The sequence below is a fragment of the Sorghum bicolor genome, chromosome 10 (assembly GCF_000003195.3).
Source record: "Sorghum bicolor cultivar BTx623 chromosome 10, Sorghum_bicolor_NCBIv3, whole genome shotgun sequence".
Lineage (NCBI taxonomy): Eukaryota > Viridiplantae > Streptophyta > Magnoliopsida > Poales > Poaceae > Sorghum > Sorghum bicolor.
Window position 1 is genome coordinate 2,318,149 of NC_012879.2, and position 17,793 is coordinate 2,335,941.

General features: G+C 41.1%; 3 protein-coding genes and 1 long non-coding RNA gene across 4 annotated transcripts; 3 read left to right on the forward strand and 1 right to left on the reverse strand.

Moving 5' to 3' along the window:
• On the forward strand, positions 577–4,202 carry LOC110431250. Its single transcript, XR_002448671.1, has 5 exons — positions 577–1,291; positions 1,390–1,468; positions 1,805–1,910; positions 2,876–3,052; positions 3,595–4,202. It is a non-coding gene; the product is annotated as an uncharacterized LOC110431250 (long non-coding RNA).
• On the forward strand, positions 5,253–7,690 carry LOC8068419 (G-type lectin S-receptor-like serine/threonine-protein kinase At1g11410). Its single transcript, XM_021450134.1, has 7 exons — positions 5,253–5,477; positions 5,594–5,745; positions 5,988–6,198; positions 6,360–6,600; positions 6,696–6,846; positions 6,940–7,211; positions 7,458–7,690. The coding sequence occupies exons 1-7, from the start codon at positions 5,345–5,347 to the stop codon at positions 7,495–7,497; spliced, it is 1,200 nt and encodes a 399-aa protein (XP_021305809.1). The 5' UTR covers positions 5,253–5,344; the 3' UTR covers positions 7,498–7,690.
• LOC110430887 (cysteine-rich receptor-like protein kinase 10) lies at positions 9,443–12,877 on the forward strand. The gene is made up of 7 exons (XM_021449054.1): positions 9,443–10,424; positions 10,863–10,967; positions 11,120–11,304; positions 11,450–11,660; positions 11,877–12,117; positions 12,206–12,356; positions 12,446–12,877. Exons 1-7 carry the CDS (start codon positions 9,590–9,592, stop codon positions 12,731–12,733), a joined length of 2,016 nt encoding a protein of 671 aa, XP_021304729.1. The 5' UTR covers positions 9,443–9,589; the 3' UTR covers positions 12,734–12,877.
• Positions 14,486–17,192, reverse strand: LOC8070703 (pentatricopeptide repeat-containing protein At2g35030, mitochondrial). Its single transcript, XM_002437744.2, has 2 exons — positions 15,180–17,192; positions 14,486–15,054 (listed from the first exon to the last, which is right to left on the reverse strand). The coding sequence occupies exon 1, from the start codon at positions 17,144–17,146 to the stop codon at positions 15,275–15,277; it is 1,872 nt and encodes a 623-aa protein (XP_002437789.1). The 5' UTR covers positions 17,147–17,192; the 3' UTR covers positions 14,486–15,054; positions 15,180–15,274.

Genomic DNA, 17,793 nt, shown 5'->3' on the forward strand with positions numbered 1-17,793 from the left:
TCAGCAAATGTTTTTCTCTTGTAATAAATCAGCCAACAGTACTTTCTGCCACCAACAAGACGAGTCTACTAGCTAGACGGTCGTGGACTCGTGGTTGAGTTGGCCAATATCTTCTCCCGGTCCGGCCCAGCCGGCACGCAATGTTCGGCAAATTTATGAGTGCCGGAGTCAAGACGGTCGTCGTATTTGGAAAACTGTTGGCATCTCTAATTTGTTGGTCGCTGACAATAACACCTGATTATGACACATCTATGTCGTACTTTGATCCTGAAAATCTGAGATCAGAGTTGGAGACTCAGCTACCAGCCTGTTACACGAGAGCGAAGGGTCTCAACATTTTTTGCCTGAATTATTTTTGGAGGACTTAAAAACCTAGGTGAGTTTAAGGACCGGATTGGTGACCAAATATTTTTTTTTTAGAGGGGAAGGTTCTTTGACCTAAATAAATCTTCAAAACATATTAAGCCTAAGGACAATGCTAGAAAGCCTTATCTCTACAACTAAAAAGATCCGAAGGTCATCGTCTCCGGACGGTTATCGCCCCCCCCCTCCCGCACGCGGTTATCGCCCCCGCCCCGCACCCCTCAGTCGCCCCCGCCCCCCGCGGTTATCGCGCCCACGCCGTCCACCCGAGGCCTGAGCTCCAAGCCACGAAGAAACCGTGGCCCCTGCGCCCTTGCCGTCGCCGTCGCCCAGCTCCGCAGCTGCCCGCGCCGTCGCCCTCTCCGTTGGCCGCGCGCCCAGCTAAGAGCTCCAAGGAAATCATGGCCCCTGCCCCTACCCCTGTGCCTTCGCCCTCGCCGTCACCGACGCCCAGCTTCCCCACGCTGCCCAGCTCGGCAGCTCCCCACGCGAGTCCCCGGGGCGCAATCGCTGCCCGCGCCGTCGACCTCGCCATTGGGTGCGCGCCTCCAGGTGCGGCCATCGAGCTTCTTCAAGTTCTTCCTCGCGTGCCTCCAGGTGCGGCCATCGAGCTTCTTTAAGTTCTTCCTCGTGCGCCAGGTGAGTCCAGGTGCGCCTCCAGGTGCGGCCAACCCCTTGAATTCCCTCCGTCTGTGCAAAACCGATCCCTTCTTTAATTTGTAGTATGTGATGACACATCCTTCTGTTGTAAGGGATTTCCTTGCATCAGCTTTTCTGTCTTGCATCTGCACAAGGAACAGATGGATGTTGCCGCCAGTTCCTAGGCAACTCATACGAACCCTGCTCCCTGCTCTGCTTGCTCTGCCTGCCAACCATTTGTTTAGCTCAGAGCCCACTCTATATCTCTGCTGTCTGCAGCAATGCCAAGGTGAGCAATGCAACTGAAGCCATGTTCTATCACATATATGCATATGCCCTTTTCGATTAAATATTGGAATGGTGTGGATGTTTTTCTTTTTGTTACAGGATCTTCTTTAGTTGGGTTATCTAGCCTTGTTGAAGCCAATACGCCTAATTTTGATCATCTGTAAGATCAACAACAAATGTAATGTCACTTTTGTTCCCAACTTCTCATAGTTATTGTTCGCAAGAGTTTGCCATGTAGCATAATTGGCTGAGTCCTTGATATATTTGTTATTGCCTCTTGCATATGAGGTCTTCAAGGATTCCTCTTTAATACAATGTGCCTTGGTAAAAAATAAAGTTTCACTTTATAAGCTCTGCATTCTTTGAAGTGAAATGTCAATGTGTGATCCACATCTATTTGCCTTTTTTATTTCTATGCTGGATTCTGTAGATCCAGATTGGTAGGGATGCATAGAATATACTATACTAATCTATACTAAGTCGAATAAACCTTTTCTCTGAAACAAATTTGCAGATCGTTGTGCTTATTCTATCCCTTCATTGGGTTCTTATTTTATCAATTTCATTGCCCTGCTGTGGAGATGGACAGTGGGAGCACAATCAAACTCTCCTATCTGAAGGTATGGAAAAAAATGTTAGGTCAATGACTCAATGGTTATGTCTTGTGCATTTCACACTTCACAATTTGTTAGTGCATCGCAACCCTTGTTCGAGATATGTACTAGAAACACCGCTAGAAATGGAATCTTGAGTTTCTGTGACATGGAGAGAAGGAAAGCTAAAATTAATTCTTGGAAAGAAGATGAAGATGAGATAATTAGGAAAATACCCATTGCCATGATAGAGAAGTATGATAGTATTGGTCTGACATCCAAGGTCTTATGGCTTTAGCTGTCATTCTTGATCCATGTCTTAAGATGACAATGTTGGAAGGTTGATACATTGCTTTATTGGGCTCAAGATGAAGCTGATAAATATGTCAAAAAGAACAATGAGTTGCTAACAGAGTTAATGCGTGAATACGACGTGCCAATAGGATGTGGATACATCATTTCTACATGGGATGACCCCATCCGCCAAATTTGCTGGGACGAGCTCACCCCCAGATTCCCAAAAATATTCTAAATGGGATGTCCTTGACTCTATTGGCTCCCAATCTAAACACCATAAAAATGGGTTCATTCCATCCCCATCCCACCTCATCCTTGGAACCAAACAATATCTAATACTACAGCTGCAGCTAACTTCACGTTTCTCTTTTTTTGGTAACTATAAAACTCATATATAGAGTTTCATAATGTTATAGATCAGTTTGCATATATACTACATGTTTGTGTTTAGGCGATAATTAGTACCTTAACTTCCTAATAGCAACAGAAAAAACCGTGTGTCAATTCACTTGTTTTTTGGACAAGATGGACATGGTAACCAGCAGACTAACTGCATGGTGCTGCCCTTTACCGAATGACAATAATGGTTTGTTTTTGTCAAGATTCTAATGAGAGGCTCTCAACTAGAGAATAATGGCCCTTAACTGAGAAATTCAACTTTTTACTTATCTTCTTCACTTGTTCGTTGCCTACAGCGTGCCCCTTCACTGCAAGCTTGCTCTTGGTCCTCAGTTGCTGGTCACCTGGTGTAATCAGCGGAGGGCATAACAGACACATGGCTGCCTCCATCATCCAAAGATTGAGAAACTGGGCATAGCATGTCTATTGCAAATTATAGCCTCAAGAAAGCCATGTAGGCCTCACACCTCAAGGTCAATGAACCCCCTACCTTGCCCAGATCGGTACTTACTTTTTTATGAACATATAGGATCCATGATATCACATATGGTTTAGTGCATAAATGTCATTTCATTTTCTTGTTAGCATGGGAGGCCATCGAGATGGTCTTCATGCTTTTTTTTGCATGCTCATGCCCAAATCATATATTTTTTTTTTTGCATGTTCATCGAAATTGTTGTTTCTATTGTTATAATTTATGTTAAGCTCTGGTTTAGTTCCGCTATTTTTTTTGTTGATAAAAAATTGCAATTTAGTATATTCAATTGGACTGCATGCTCATCTTTAAATATTCACTGAGCATGGGTTTCCCTGCTGCCGAATTGGTATCCTTTTTACTTTGGTGTATGTAGGTTGCAAAAGTTTCCGAAGTATATATAGTAAGATAAGATGTACAATAAATAAAATGTAAGATAATTAGACTTCATATTTCTTTGTATATATAAGTTATCTTTGGTGTGCTAGCTAATGGAGGAACTCCTCTCTGTTCTCTCTTTACACTTTACTGATAACACAGATCAAGTTTGACTAGATGATTCAGGTATCTCTGGGGTTGGGAATTGTGATACAGGTATTTTTTTTTAGTTCAGTACAGTTTTGGAAAATTCCAATATGCTGATGTATGTATTCTAGCAAGACATGTCTTAGTAATTCAGTTGTAGCCTAGAGGCTTCATCTCAAGCACCTGCAGTAGGCTACCACCACTTTTTTTTTTGAAGATCTTGTGCTTCCTAATTTCCATTATGTCCTCATTTGATAATGTTGTGCTTCCTTTGGCTAAGCAAAATTTTATTTATTCAGATCTTTTTTCAGTTCACATGTATTGGATCAGCAACAAAATTGTCATCATGTGGTTACAGGCTTCAGCAATATGGGTTGTGGGCGCAGATCAGGGAAAGACTTTCTGAAGAAATCAAATTTATGGACTACGTGAATACCAAGGTCATAATATTGCAATCAGAGCCTTATCATTTTTTTCACCAAAGCATCATCTTGTTAGAGAAACACTAGAGCCTTTGGCTTTCATTAAACCAATGAATATTTTGAGCTCGTCCTAGGTTGGTTCTTTGATTCACAGTTTCCTAATCAATATTTGTCAGTATTTTTATCTTATCGTGTGATTCATGTAACTTTAGTACAGAAGTTTTAGTTGTCCCGTAACAACGTACGGGCATGCTACCTAGTTAAAGCAAAATATATGACACACACAGAAAGAGAAATCCGATCCAAAACCGTCTGGACAACCCGGAACTTCTGGGAGTAGGACGAAGGGAAAAAGGAAATACTTATAACTACTGCAACTGCACACAGCGTTTGGAAGGTAGGCTTATTGTAGTACTTTTGGTTTTATTTGACAATTATTATTTAATTATAGACTAACTAGGTTTAAAAAATTCATCTCGCAAATTACAGGTAAATTGTGCAATTAGTTATCTTTTTTATCTATATTCAGTGTTTCATGCATGTGCCGCAAGATTCGATGTGACGAAAAATCTTGAAAAGATTTGGAAACTAAACAACGCCGTAGTTTTCCGCTGCCTCCGGTTTTCCCTGAAAGCCACTTTTCCGCTGCCTCCAGTTTGCGGGAAATATAATCAGGAACAACTGAACATAAATCATACATACAACAATGCTCGAAACACCATATCAATCACTACTCACCGTAATTTGGTCAAGCCTATTTATTTGAGCTTATCAGCCAAATCTATCGTCATTCAATAATGTTTTTCTCTCACAACAATCATTGATTTTTGTCATGACTTATCAGTCAAAAAAACTGTGGAGAGCTGGCCAAGCAGGTTTCACAGAGAATATGGCCATTTTAAGCGCACAAGAGCAAGTTTCAGTGAAGGAATAAAAGTTCTATAGAAGTAAAATATGAAGTGAACTTTTGTTCTAAAACGAAGAAAAATCAAGTTAGCTAATTCTGTTCTTGCCGGAGAAGACCAAGTAAGGCATTGACTACAGAAAGCAACGCACTGAGTCACCGGTGGCCCAGTGCAGAAATCAACAACTGAAAATTTTCCAATCTTTTTTTTTCAGGTCAAGTCGTTGTTGCTTGATTGATGATGGAAATGGAATTGCTGATAAATAAGGAGACCTCACCTGCCGCGGCCCGGGAGGCGCGCACCCGAGGCGCCAGCTCCAGCTCCAGCTACAGTGGCGAGTAAGTATATGGTTGTAATTTAAATTATGCGCATGCATGTACGTACTCATCAAACAAATAAAGATTCTGCGGATGGGTGCTTAATTAAGTGGCATGTATCATGTTGAGATCAGGGCGCAAGAGCAAGCTCTGGGTGATTCCAGTTGTTGTAGTTACTGTATTAGCAGCAGTACTTCTCTGCTTCATTTTTTACTCCCCTTGGTTCAGAAAGTACAGGAAAGGTATGTTCATCAGTTACATACTGAAATTATGCTCCATCATATTGTATGAACTAAATCCAACTAATGGTATATGTTCATATAACCTATAACCAAACATGCATGAAAGAAAAAATTCTCATTTATATAAGGATCTCAAGAATTGCAGGGAGGAGAAGAACTAGTTTTGGACGGGAAGAATTCAGAGTTCAAGGTGTTCGATTTTGAACAGGTACTGGAGGCCACAAATAATTTCTCAGATGAAAACAAGCTTGGAGAAGGCGGCTTTGGCGCCGTCTACAAGGTAAATTAATTAGCAAAAAGACATGCATTTGCCATTTTCTCCTTTACTAGGAATTATTTAGCAGTATATATAAACCAGCCACAACAATACTTTTGCGCACATTTTTCATTAAGAGGAAGATACTTTACGGATTATGTCACTATCCTGCTGGTATATTCATCCTAGATAGGGAAATATTGAACCAGCCTACCAATAGAGTAGAATTGGAAGATCCTAACTTTTTAATTACTCTGTTTTCCCAGGGCCAGTTTGCTGATGGAATGGAGGTAGCAGTCAAGAGACTTGCTTCACATTCAGGGCAAGGTTTCACAGAGTTCAAAAATGAAGTCCAGCTCATAGCCAAACTGCAACACAGTAATTTGGTTAAGCTCTTGGGATGTTGCTCTCAAGAAGAGGAAAAAATATTGGTTTATGAATACCTGCCAAACAAAAGCTTGGATTTCTTCATCTTCGGTATAGATTTGCATTTTTTTCATATAGTTTATATATCATTTGTTAAGGCAGCAGATTGGCAAAAGTTTACTCAAGGTTTTGTTTCTATCAGAGTCATTGAGATGTACAAAATTCTGATTATTTTCCAGGTGTTTTCTACTAATATGTATTTTTATGTGCAGATGAAAATAAAAGAGCATTACTGGATTGGCCCAAACTTCTCGCAATAATCGAGGGAATAGCACATGGGCTTAATTACCTACATAAGCACTCCAGGCTGCGTGTCATACATCGAGATCTTAAACCAAGTAACATTCTCTTGGACCACGAAATGAACCCAAAAATTTCAGATTTTGGTCTAGCAAAAATATTCAGCTCAAATAACGTTGAAGGAAACACTACAAGAAGAGTAGTTGGTACATAGTAAGTTTTATAAAAAAATAAATCCATTTATCAATGTTTATATTGCAAGTCAACAACATATATTGACTTGGACATGTTTTTCCATATCGTTTTAGTGGCTACATGGCACCTGAGTATGCTTCGGAGGGCATCTTCTCTATCAAGTCCGACGTATTCAGCTTTGGTGTACTTGTTCTTGAGATCATTAGTGGAAAACGGAATTCCGGTAGCCATCAGTGTGGCGATTTCATCAATCTCATTGGATATGTGAGTCTATAGACATTGACTTCGTCATTTTAGCAATTGTTTTAATTTGTTTATTTGATTAGAACTTACAACCTGCGACCATATTTCATACAGGCATGGCAATTATGGGACGATGGAAGGTGGATTGATCTAGTTGATGCATCTTTGGCTCCCAAGAATCACTCGGCAGAGATGACGAAGTGCATTAAGATTGCACTGTTATGTGTACAAGAAAATGCGACTGATCGACCGACCATGGCAGAGGTTGTTGCAATGCTAAGCCTAAGCAGTGAGACGGCTATGATCGTGGCTGAGCCTAAGCAGCCAGCATATTTCAATGTGAGGGTCGGAAATGAAGTGACGTCCACAGCTACTGAGTCATGCAGGCCTTGTTTAGTTCACCCCGAAATCCAAAAAGTTTTCAAGATTTCCTATCACATCGAATCTTGCGGCACATGCATGAAGCATTAAATATAGACAAAAATAAAAACTAATCACACAGTTTGACTGTAAATCACGAGACGAATCTTTTGACTCTAGTTAGTATATGATTGGACAATATTTATCACAAACAAACGAAAGTGCTACAGTTCCGAAAACTGAAAAGTTTTCGGAACTAAACAAGGCCGCAGTATCAATGATGTGACCATATCGGTCACAACTCCAAGATAGTTTTTTTTTCCTTCCAAGTGGCAGACATATGGGTTCTACACTTCTACCATCATCCCAGTCACTGACTCATCACTGCAGTATCTATATACTGTTGTAGGATTGTACTCTCTGTGTTTAAATAAGGGTCGCTATGGTATTTGTATCCGTCAAACTTTCTTAGATTTGATTAGATTTATACAAAATATTAACAACATTTGTATCTCCAAATAAGTTTAATATAAAAATAGATTCGATAATCTATCTAATGATATTAATTATGTATTATAAATATTAATATTTTATATATACATTTGGTTAAAGTTAAAAGTATTTGACTTGACACTTATTTAGAGAGGTAAGGAGTAGAAAAGTTTGGGTGGTGTACGGGTGTTTCAATAATGCACTTTCGAGACTATAAAAGAGGCTTCTATAGTCGAATGCAATTATTATGGGAACTGTAGGGTAGACCCCTACCTATTCTTTTTACTGATATGAGTGAAAAAATATTTATTTCTATAGTCGAATGCAATTATTTTTAAATAAAATTTAAACTAAGGTTTTTAAATAAATACATATTAAAAATCCATAGATGCATTCCAAAAAAAAGGATGGAAACATAAAGAGTAATTAATAAATTTATCACAACCAAATAGAGATTGTATAATATCTAAATATATATTGAGTTAAGAAATAAATAGAGACAATGCAAATAATAAATTTTGATTTAGTTGTACATACTTTAATTTAACAAAACTTTTAATGATTCTAGGTCACATTGGAGCACATATTGATAAACTAGTTTAGAAATTAGATGTTAGTTTATCCCTAAATATCAAATAAAGGTATTACGAGCCGGTTGCTTGATGATCACCCCAGTGGTATTACAACCAAAGTTTGTGACACAAACCTATCGATTGTTATTGGTACCACCAGTCATCACTCATCACAACTGGTGGCCATCAGTCATCACAGGAACCAGACTTTTGCTCTGGCCATCTGGCGTTACAATCACTGAATTGGAAGTGATGATGGTATCATCATATTCATCATACTATCTCCATTATTACGACTAATTTCCATGGATGGCACTGGTGGCATCTACACCAAATTCAGATTTTCCACCGAATTTTGATGATTATATTTTGAGTCGTACTGGTATATATATCATTAATTTTATTTTTTATTCGGTTGAGATTTCATTTAAATTTCATGTTTTTTCAAAATTTCAGTGAATATCATGTTTTTTCCATTCGGTTCACACTTCGTTTAGATTTCTTTTTTTTTTCAAAATTCCAGCAATTATCGTTTCTAAGCCCCTTCCAATATTTATGTCAAAACCAATAGGCACGGGTCTGATTATCGATCAACGAGTCCAGCAATTGGAGGTAATGATATCTATTGCTTGTATGTTTCATTAGTTATTAGGTTGGTGTGGGGTGAGTGTGGACTGAAACAACACGGATGAAGGAAGAATTTATATAAAATATTAAAAGACTAAATCAGGGATATATATGGATCCTTTGTTTTTTTACATATTTGAGAAATGCAAAAGCAAGGCGTTGACTGACTTCCCGCTGAAACCAACGGGACTAAATCAGAGACAATAATTCAAAATGACATCAACACGTCCTGATACTTCTGATATATATAGTAACATTACAATAATTTCTTCTCCCTCCACCGGCGTTTTTCTTCCTTAGATCTTCTTCTCTCAGTTGTCCCATTGTTTTCCTGGCTGTCAGCGCCGTCCTCATCGACGTCCTCACGTCCCTACCATCTACTACCACCATGAGTGTCTCTAACCAAACGGGAGGAAGAAGAAGACGCAGCCAATGATTTGGCGCAATGGTAGCCATGCATCTCTTGCAGTCGCTATACTGTATACAGACTTCTGCGAGAAATGCCGTGGCTGATGGTTCCAATTTCAAAGTAAGGTGTTGACTGACTTCCTGTTGAAAGCAGCAGACGATGACCTGAAACATATCTTTCCATCTTCTCCTTTCCCACAGCCGTTGGCCTGGAAAGAAAAAAGAAAAAAAAAACAAGATGGCGCCAGGCAAGGCAACTAGCTAGCGTGCCCATCGGTCGGCGCCGGCGGGTAGCCTGCCTAACAATGGCGGGCGTCCTGCTCATCATCGTCCTTACCTTCCTCCTCGTGCTGCCGTCAGCAACGGCAATAGGGCAGGTCTGCGGCAACGCCGGCAACTACACGGCCAACGGCACCTACCAGTCCAACCTTGCCTCCCTCGTCGCCGCCCTCTCAACCAACATCTCTTCCTCCTCTCAAGCTCAACTCTTCGCCAACGCCACCGCCGGCAAAGCCCCCGACGTTGTCTACGCGCTCGCGCTCTGCCGCGGCGACATCACCAGCAGCAACCTCACCGGGTGCGCCGCCTGCGTCAACAACTCGTTTGCGTACGCGCACAAGATGTGCCCCTACGCCAAGGCCGCCAGCGTTTACGACGACGACTGCCTCGTCGGCTTCTCGAGCAGCAACATCCTCGTCCCAGCCAACAACATCACCCGAGACATGAGCACGCTGTTCCAGTACTGGAACCCGACGAGCATCACCGGCGACGCCACCGTGGTCGCCGCCGACGTCAACGATCTGCTCACGCAGACCGCTCAGGTGGCGGCCGCCAGTCCGAGGAGGTTCGCCACCGCCTTCATGGACGCCTCTAGCAGCTCCATCCCCACGCTCTACTCCTTAGCTCAGTGCACGCCCGACCTGTCCGCCGGCGACTGCCTCGCTTGCCTCCAGCGGATCGTCGGCGTGATCAACGCCACAACGTCCGTGCGCCTGGGCGGACGGGTCCTCGTGCTGCGGTGTAACTTCAGGTTCGAGAATATGATGTTCTACGAAGGCGCAGCCACGACGCGCATCACGCCGTCGTCGTCGTCGTCAGGCCCTCCGGCGTCACCATTTCCGGCTCCGACAACAAATAAGAGTATGTGGTGAAGTTTTTTTTAGCAGCATTTTAAATGACGGACAAAGACATTTAGCCATTTTCCTCCTCAAACAACTAATAGCAGACTAAAGATATTGCAGTTAACACTGGCTAATTCAGCTATGTACCATCCTGAATGGTAGAGGATGGAAATTGTTCCCTTATTAAAAAAACAACACCGGCTAAATTATACGTAGGAGGAAATACCTTAACCTAATACAAACAACTATATTCGAACATAGCGAGAGATTTATTAAAACTCTGTTTTTTTAGTTATTTTCATTTCTGTCTAGAATGCTCAGTGTGAAGATTAATTAGTACTTGCTGATGATCTGACGCTTTATTTATATATTGGAGTGTCAATTATATTATGACTTTGATTTGATTGTTCAGTAGTGTTCACGCAATCATGCATGTGTATTTGTCTAAGACCTGCAGGGATGAAGCCCTGGGTAATTGCCGTGTCTGCAGCACCTCCTCTAGCGGTAGTAGCACTCTGCTTCATCTTTTACTGTCGTTGGCGAAGCAGAAGGTACATAAAAGGTGGGTTGGTTTTGATTAATTATTAAGACATCTCTGTCGTCGTATAATTCTTACAATCCCATGGTATGTTCATCGCATATACTCCCCTACTCCACTAAAATGCATTTAACAAAGAGATCAAATTCATTGCATCAATGTCTGTTATTATGCAGGCAGACCAAGATTACGACGAAAGCCATGGGATAACAAATTGCGAGGAGGAGATGAACCAGATTGGGAAATGGAAGCGGACCTCTCCGAGTTTTCGGTTTTTGACTTTCATCAGATATTAGAGGCCACAGGTAACTTTTCTGAAGAAAATAAACTTGGGGAAGGTGGGTTTGGCCCCGTCTATAAGGTAAGTATATGCAACACTGAAAGTTATTGGGAACTTCATTTAGCTTTTTTTCACTAGTTATATTGGAACTGTGACTTGTGTATCATAAAACAGCTCAGCGCAGCAAAATACCACTGAAGAACTTCTGAATATTTTCTCTTCACAGGGTCAGTTTCCTGAGGGAGTAGAGGTAGCAGTTAAAAGACTTGCTTCACATTCAGGACAAGGTTTTATAGAGTTCAAAAATGAAGTACAACTCATAGCAAAACTCCAACACACAAATTTGGTTAGGCTCTTGGGATGTTGCTTACAGGAAGAAGAGAAAATTTTGGTCTATGAATACTTACCAAACAAAAGCTTGGATTTCTTTATCTTTGGTATGTATTGTAGCTTCTAATTTAGGTTTTATATTGATTTATAAAGATTTTATATTGATTATCATATCGATGTTCCAAAATGAATGAAAGCTTCCTCAGTATGTTGTTTCTAGCAGCTGAGCATAGTTCACTCTCTATATATTTCTAAGTATATTGTTTCCAATTTATTGTTTGTCAAGGGGTTTCCTGTTATACTAACATTTAACTAATATATAGATGAAGATAGAAAATTATTACTGGATTGGAACAAACGTCTAGCAATAATTGAAGGAACAGCAGAAGGACTTCTGTACCTACATAAGCACTCCCGATTGCGTGTCATACATCGAGATCTTAAACCAAGCAACATTCTCTTGGACAGTGAAATGAATCCTAAAATTTCAGATTTCGGGCTAGCAAAAATATTTAGCTCAAATAACAATGAAGGAAGCACTACAAGGAGAGTGGTTGGTACATAGTAAGTATCACAAAAAATGTTCCATTTATATATGGACATTTATACAAATCAGACATATAAACAATTTGACCTTTACGTATCATTTTAGTGGCTATATGGCTCCAGAGTATGCCTCCGAGGGCCTCTTCTCTATCAAATCCGATGTGTTCAGCTTTGGTGTTCTCATTCTTGAGATCATTAGCGGAAAAAGGAATTCTGGTATCCATGATTGTGGAGATTTCATCAATATCCTTGGATATGTAAGTTTATCGGTTTACATACATGGAAAATTATTTTGTTAGATTGGTATGTATCTACATTAATTATTGTATGATGAAATTCCAAACAGACATGGCAGCTGTATGAAGAGGGAAGATGGAAGGAACTTGTTGATACTTCATTGTTATCCATGCATCATTCAGATGAAATGATAATGAGGTGCATGAACATTGGATTGCTTTGTGTACAAGAGAATGCAGTTGATCGGCCAACCATGCTAGATGTTGTTGTAATGCTAAGTAGCAAGACTCAGATCCTGGCTAAGCCGAACCACCCAGCATATTTCAATGTACGGGTAGGAAACGAAGAGGCATCCACTACTGCTACTACTGTGTCATGCAGTGTGTCAATGAGATGACTATATCTGTCACAAGTGGTTGATAGTTTTTGTTTGTGATGTATGGTTATTCTTGAGCCAATATGTATAGAATTATTCCCTCTGTTAACACATGTAAGCATTTTTAGCATTTAAAATTTATCCATAAAGAAACCATCATTCATATGATGCATCCTAAGCTTTGCCCATGACGACAAGGCATGGATACCAGAGACCACCCCCAAGCAATTCTTACGTTCGGGCTTAGGCATCACATGCAACACATTTTTATATGAAATACGCATGTGTGCGGTTTGTTTAGGCTTCAAATACACGCTCCTCGCTCTCTCCCCAATCCCTATTTCCTATCCCACCTACACTACACTACATCAACGGGAAGTTTAATTCCTTTTGATCTTTCTTTGTTAAAACTTTGGTGTTCTATTTGAGGACCACAAGTAGTTAAGACTTTCGGTTTTTGGCTTTAGTCTTGACCATATTTAGGCTTGAGACTAAAGAGAGCATTAGTTCCTCAAACAAGTTGAAGTTCAAATTACGAAGCAGAGAGAGTATTTAGGGCACTCACAATACAAGACTCTATCACAGAGTCTAAAACAATTAATTACATATTATATATGATATTTTGCTGATGTGGCAGCATATTTATTGAAGAAAGAGGTAGAAAAAATAAGACTCCAAGTCTTATTTAGACTCTAAGTTTACATTCTTCGAGGTAATAAATAACTTTAGACTCTATGATAGAGTCTGCATTGTGAGTGCTCTTATGGCCGAGTGCCAACACGAAAAATGAATGACTTGTGGAATCCAAAACTTACCATCCTATACAAGCAATAGGGAGTTTATTTCCTTTTAACCCTTCTTGTCTAAACCTTTGGTTGAGTATTTAGCACCTAAATAACTTCTTGTTGAAACGTGTTCATTGAGTTGCCAATGAACGTGGTGTGACCGTATCATTGGCAATTATCGTGCCATGCCTTTTAACATAACGAAAAAGAGCTAATTTTTGAAAAAAATGGTATGTGCTTTTATTAGAGTTTACTCTCTCTATTCTAAATTATAAGATGTTTTAGGTTTTCTAAATACATAGTTTTTTTATTATACACTTAGATGTACACTATGTTTAGATATATGATAAAAGCAATGTATATAAAAAACCAATATATCTTATAATTTGAAATGGAGAGAGTAGTATTTTTGGGGTTAAAATAAAAATATCCCATGCGCCTATACTGATGTTGCTTCCTGCTAGATCTGCCATCAGAATGGGGCAAACCCGTGAGTATTTTTTTTAAGAAAAAATCTTATGCGCCTATACTGATGTTGCTTCCTGCTAGATCTGCCATCAGAATGGGGCAAACCCGTGAGTATTTTTTTTAAGAAAAAATCTTCCACAAGTCAGAGGAAACCATATGCTACTCGTTTTTAAGTGTATATATGACAGTTTCATAAGCAGGTTATGGGATTCATAATTACCATGCAAAAAATGGAAGGTGTGATGCCATATTAGTTTAACCTAATAACCTAGGACATACAGATTCATACTTGTCTACATAATGCTTGGACTAAGGTAGTTTGGCAAAGGTTTTTTCAATAAAATCAAATTTTCATGGTCGCCTTAGTCCTTAGTTCATGCAAAGTCGGGAAAGATGAGAGTTTTTTTTTTCAGTAATCAGCTTTTTAGGAAAAGTGCACGCATAATTTTTAATGTTAACAAATAATACCAATTGCTTGTTTTTCTGCAGTCAGTCACATCATTATATCCACTATTGTTTCTAGAGACAAACTGATACACCCCAATCAATATAACCAAATTTTCAGGGTCACATTCACATGCACGTGACCATTACAAGCTCTGCCAAATAAGAGTCAAATACCTATATTTTCACAAATGAACCACGAGAATTACAACAAACTACTCAGCTTGAACCATGAATTTGGATTACATATGGGGTAAGACACAGCGTCAATAATACATCGTCAATGAAGATGCTATGCTATGAACAATTATATAATCTTTGTGAGCAAAGTTAAGAAAGGATGACTGAGGCCATCATGACAATGGTGAAAACTGAACTATTCCTAGTTTTTTTTCTGCAAAATCATGCACCTCTCTTGTTTCTACATTGCGATAATCGATCTGAGTCCAGGAGCTAGTATAAACTAAATTTTCCTCAAAATGAGCCATCCTTTCTTTGAGATCTCATCAATCTTGGAGCTAATTCTGTTTTGTATATTTGCAGGGCAGAGCTCAGCAGCATATGCATTCAGCTTTGCAGCTAGTGTTGGTGTCAAGAAATCCCCTCTGGCAAATTGCCAATCAATTGCAGGAGGAATGGCTTGCACTTCAGTTCATATAAGTGCAAACAGGAAATAGAGGAAACATAATAGCATAAATCACTGTACTTTTTTTATGGCGAATAAAAGCACTGTACTTGTATCCTCAAAGGGATGTAAGCGGAACTGCTACCTGATGTTTTTGTAGGGTTGCCCTTAAATTGAATGCTGGAGGTTACTTTGTTTGACTGAATCCATACAGTTGAAATGGAATGCTTCAGCTTATAACTAAATCGACACTACATCCTCATCAACATGCACAAGGTCACTGGGGACAGTTCCAACAATCCTCATCATGTGATGGATATTTTGCAGCAGACCATAGATCAAGTCAGATTCACTGTGGGACTTATCACGTGCTACAAACACATGAACCTTATTTGCCACCTCTATCCAACTACAACCAGGTTGTTTCTTTAGTCCTCGATTATTCATTTCTGACCTAATTTCTGCTGCTTCTTTCCACTTACCAGCTGAAGCATAGATATTGGATAGGAGAGTATAGGTTCCAGCGTTATCAGGTTCTGCTTGTAAGAGATTTCTAGCTGCCAAATTGCCAATGCTCTCATTTCCATGTGCATTACACCCACCTAGAAGGGCACTCCAGACAGAACCTGATGCAGGCTTAATCTTAAGATAGTGAATTAATCTTTTGGCATCATCAAGTCGTCCTGCTCGGCTACAGAGATCAATCAAGCAAGTATAATGTTCGTCGCGCACTGCAATTGACCTATCATTTACCATGGATTCAAAGATCTTAAGCCCTTCGTCAACCAACCCAGAGTGGCTACATGCTGAGAGCAACACCACATAGGTGACATCATTAGGCCTATATCCATTTTCTTGCATCTTTTCATACAAGAGGATTGCTTCTATGCCAACACCATGGTGCGCATACGCTGCAATGATTCCATTCCAAGATATCAAGTCCTTCTCCCTTGAAAGATCAAACAACTTTCTTGCCAACCCAATTTCACCACACTTCGCATATACATTCATCAGGGCAGACTCGACAAAAGCATCAAACTGAAATGTTGTTTTGCATATCATTTGATGCACCTGCTTCCCTTCACAGAGTGCCGCGAGATCGCTGCATGCATCAAGTGCACCCAAAAATGTCACTTGGTTTGGTCTGGTACCTGCCATTAGCATACCACTAAATAACCCCAGTGCCAGCTCACTCTGCTTGCCTTTCAAGTAACCATTCATCATGGTCGTCCAAGTGACAACATTCCTTTCTGGCATCTCATCAAAGAGCTCCCGTGCCCTCTTCAGATCTTTGTTTTGTATAAAACCAGTAACCATAATGTTACAAGAAGCAATATCCCTCTCAGGCATCTTCATGAACAAATCCAGTGCTTCATCAATCCTGTGGTTTCTTGTGTACCCAGAGATCATGGCATTCCAAGAAACTACATTCCTCTCCGGCATGCTATCAAACAATACTCGAGCCTCATCAACCTTACCGCTCCGCGCAACACCATCAACCATGGTCGTCCAAGCCATTACATCCCTCTCCGGCATTCTCCCAAACAGCTCGCGCGCCTTATCCACACTCCCCGATCGCACCAGCGTGGCCAGCAGAATGTTCCACGAGCCGGCATCCCTGACCGGCATGCGGTCAAACAGCGCACAGGCATCACCCACCCTGCCCGCCGCGGCGTACGCCTCCAGCATCGTGTTCCAGGAGACGACGTTCCTCTGGGGCATCCGCTGGAACAGCGCCTCGGCCTCGTCGACGAGGCGGGCGCGCGCGTAGCCCGAGAGGAGCGCCGTCCAGGTGACCACGTTCCGGCGCGCGTCGGGGCGGTCGAACAGCTCCCGCGCGTCCCGCAGCATCCCACGCCGCGCGTACGCCGACACCAGCGCCGTCCAGGACACCACGTCCCAGTCGGGCGTCCCGTCGAACAGCTTGCGCGCGTCCCACACGCGCCCCGCCGCGGCCAGCTCCGCGATGAGGCGGTTCGGGTCGTGCGACTGCTCGAGCCCCACGGCGGCGGACGCGGCACCCATGCTGCCGTAAGATACGTAGGCGGCGGCGGCGGCGTGCCGGAGCCGCGGCGAGGAACGGAGGCGGCGGAGCGCCGCCGAAGCTACCATACTTGAGAGTGAGACCGAAGAGGTATGGGCCAAGTTGGGCCAGAGTGGTGCTATGAAGTAGTACTAAATTAGGGCCCAGGCCAATGTTTGCGCTGCGCCTGTGCACCGCCGTGAAGCCAGACCGCCGCCGAGTGCTGCACTGCTGCAAGAACCCAAAAAAAACCCCGAAACCCAAAACCCCAAAACCGAAAAATCACGCTTAATCGAACGCCAAACAACGGTTTTTTAGGTGTTTTGAATTGATGCGATTTTCATCTTACATTACAATATTTTTTTTAGAATTACATTACGATAGGTAGTCCCTCAGTTAAAAAAAATGTAACTATGAGATTTTCAAGGATGAAAACGATCGATCCAAACTTTCACCGAAAGAGGCTAAGTTACTCGGTGATAAGCTTAGGGGGATTGAATTTATCCATTGTTATAGATTGTATAATAATGTTGCTCATGAGTTAGGCCAACATGCTAGTAAATATCTCTATTCCAAGGTGTGGATCAAAAGAGCACTAGACTTTGTTGTCTACTTAGTAGTTGATACTTGTAACCCTATGTTCATCTATATTATAATTATAGAGCTCAACCTTTCCGCTAAAAAGACAGTTTAAATTTGATAATGTTTATAGTAATATATATGTCTATAACTAAGT

Excerpts from the sequence above, each read along its gene's own strand:
- LOC8068419 (XM_021450134.1), top strand. The coding sequence starts at position 5,345 with ATGTTGAGATCAGGGCGCAAGAGCAAGCTCTGGGTGATTCCAGTTGTT. Across the intron at positions 5,746-5,987 it reads GCTTTGGCGCCGTCTACAAG|GGCCAGTTTGCTGATGGAAT; the intron begins GTAAATTAATTA and ends CTGTTTTCCCAG. Across the intron at positions 7,212-7,457 it reads ACAGCTACTGAGTCATGCAG|TATCAATGATGTGACCATAT; the intron begins GCCTTGTTTAGT and ends ACAAGGCCGCAG.
- LOC110430887 (XM_021449054.1), top strand. The coding sequence starts at position 9,590 with ATGGCGGGCGTCCTGCTCATCATCGTCCTTACCTTCCTCCTCGTGCTG. Across the intron at positions 10,425-10,862 it reads GGCTCCGACAACAAATAAGA|GGATGAAGCCCTGGGTAATT; the intron begins GTATGTGGTGAA and ends TAAGACCTGCAG. Across the intron at positions 12,357-12,445 it reads TCATCAATATCCTTGGATAT|ACATGGCAGCTGTATGAAGA; the intron begins GTAAGTTTATCG and ends AATTCCAAACAG.
- LOC8070703 (XM_002437744.2), bottom strand. The coding sequence starts at position 17,146 with ATGGTAGCTTCGGCGGCGCTCCGCCGCCTCCGTTCCTCGCCGCGGCTC.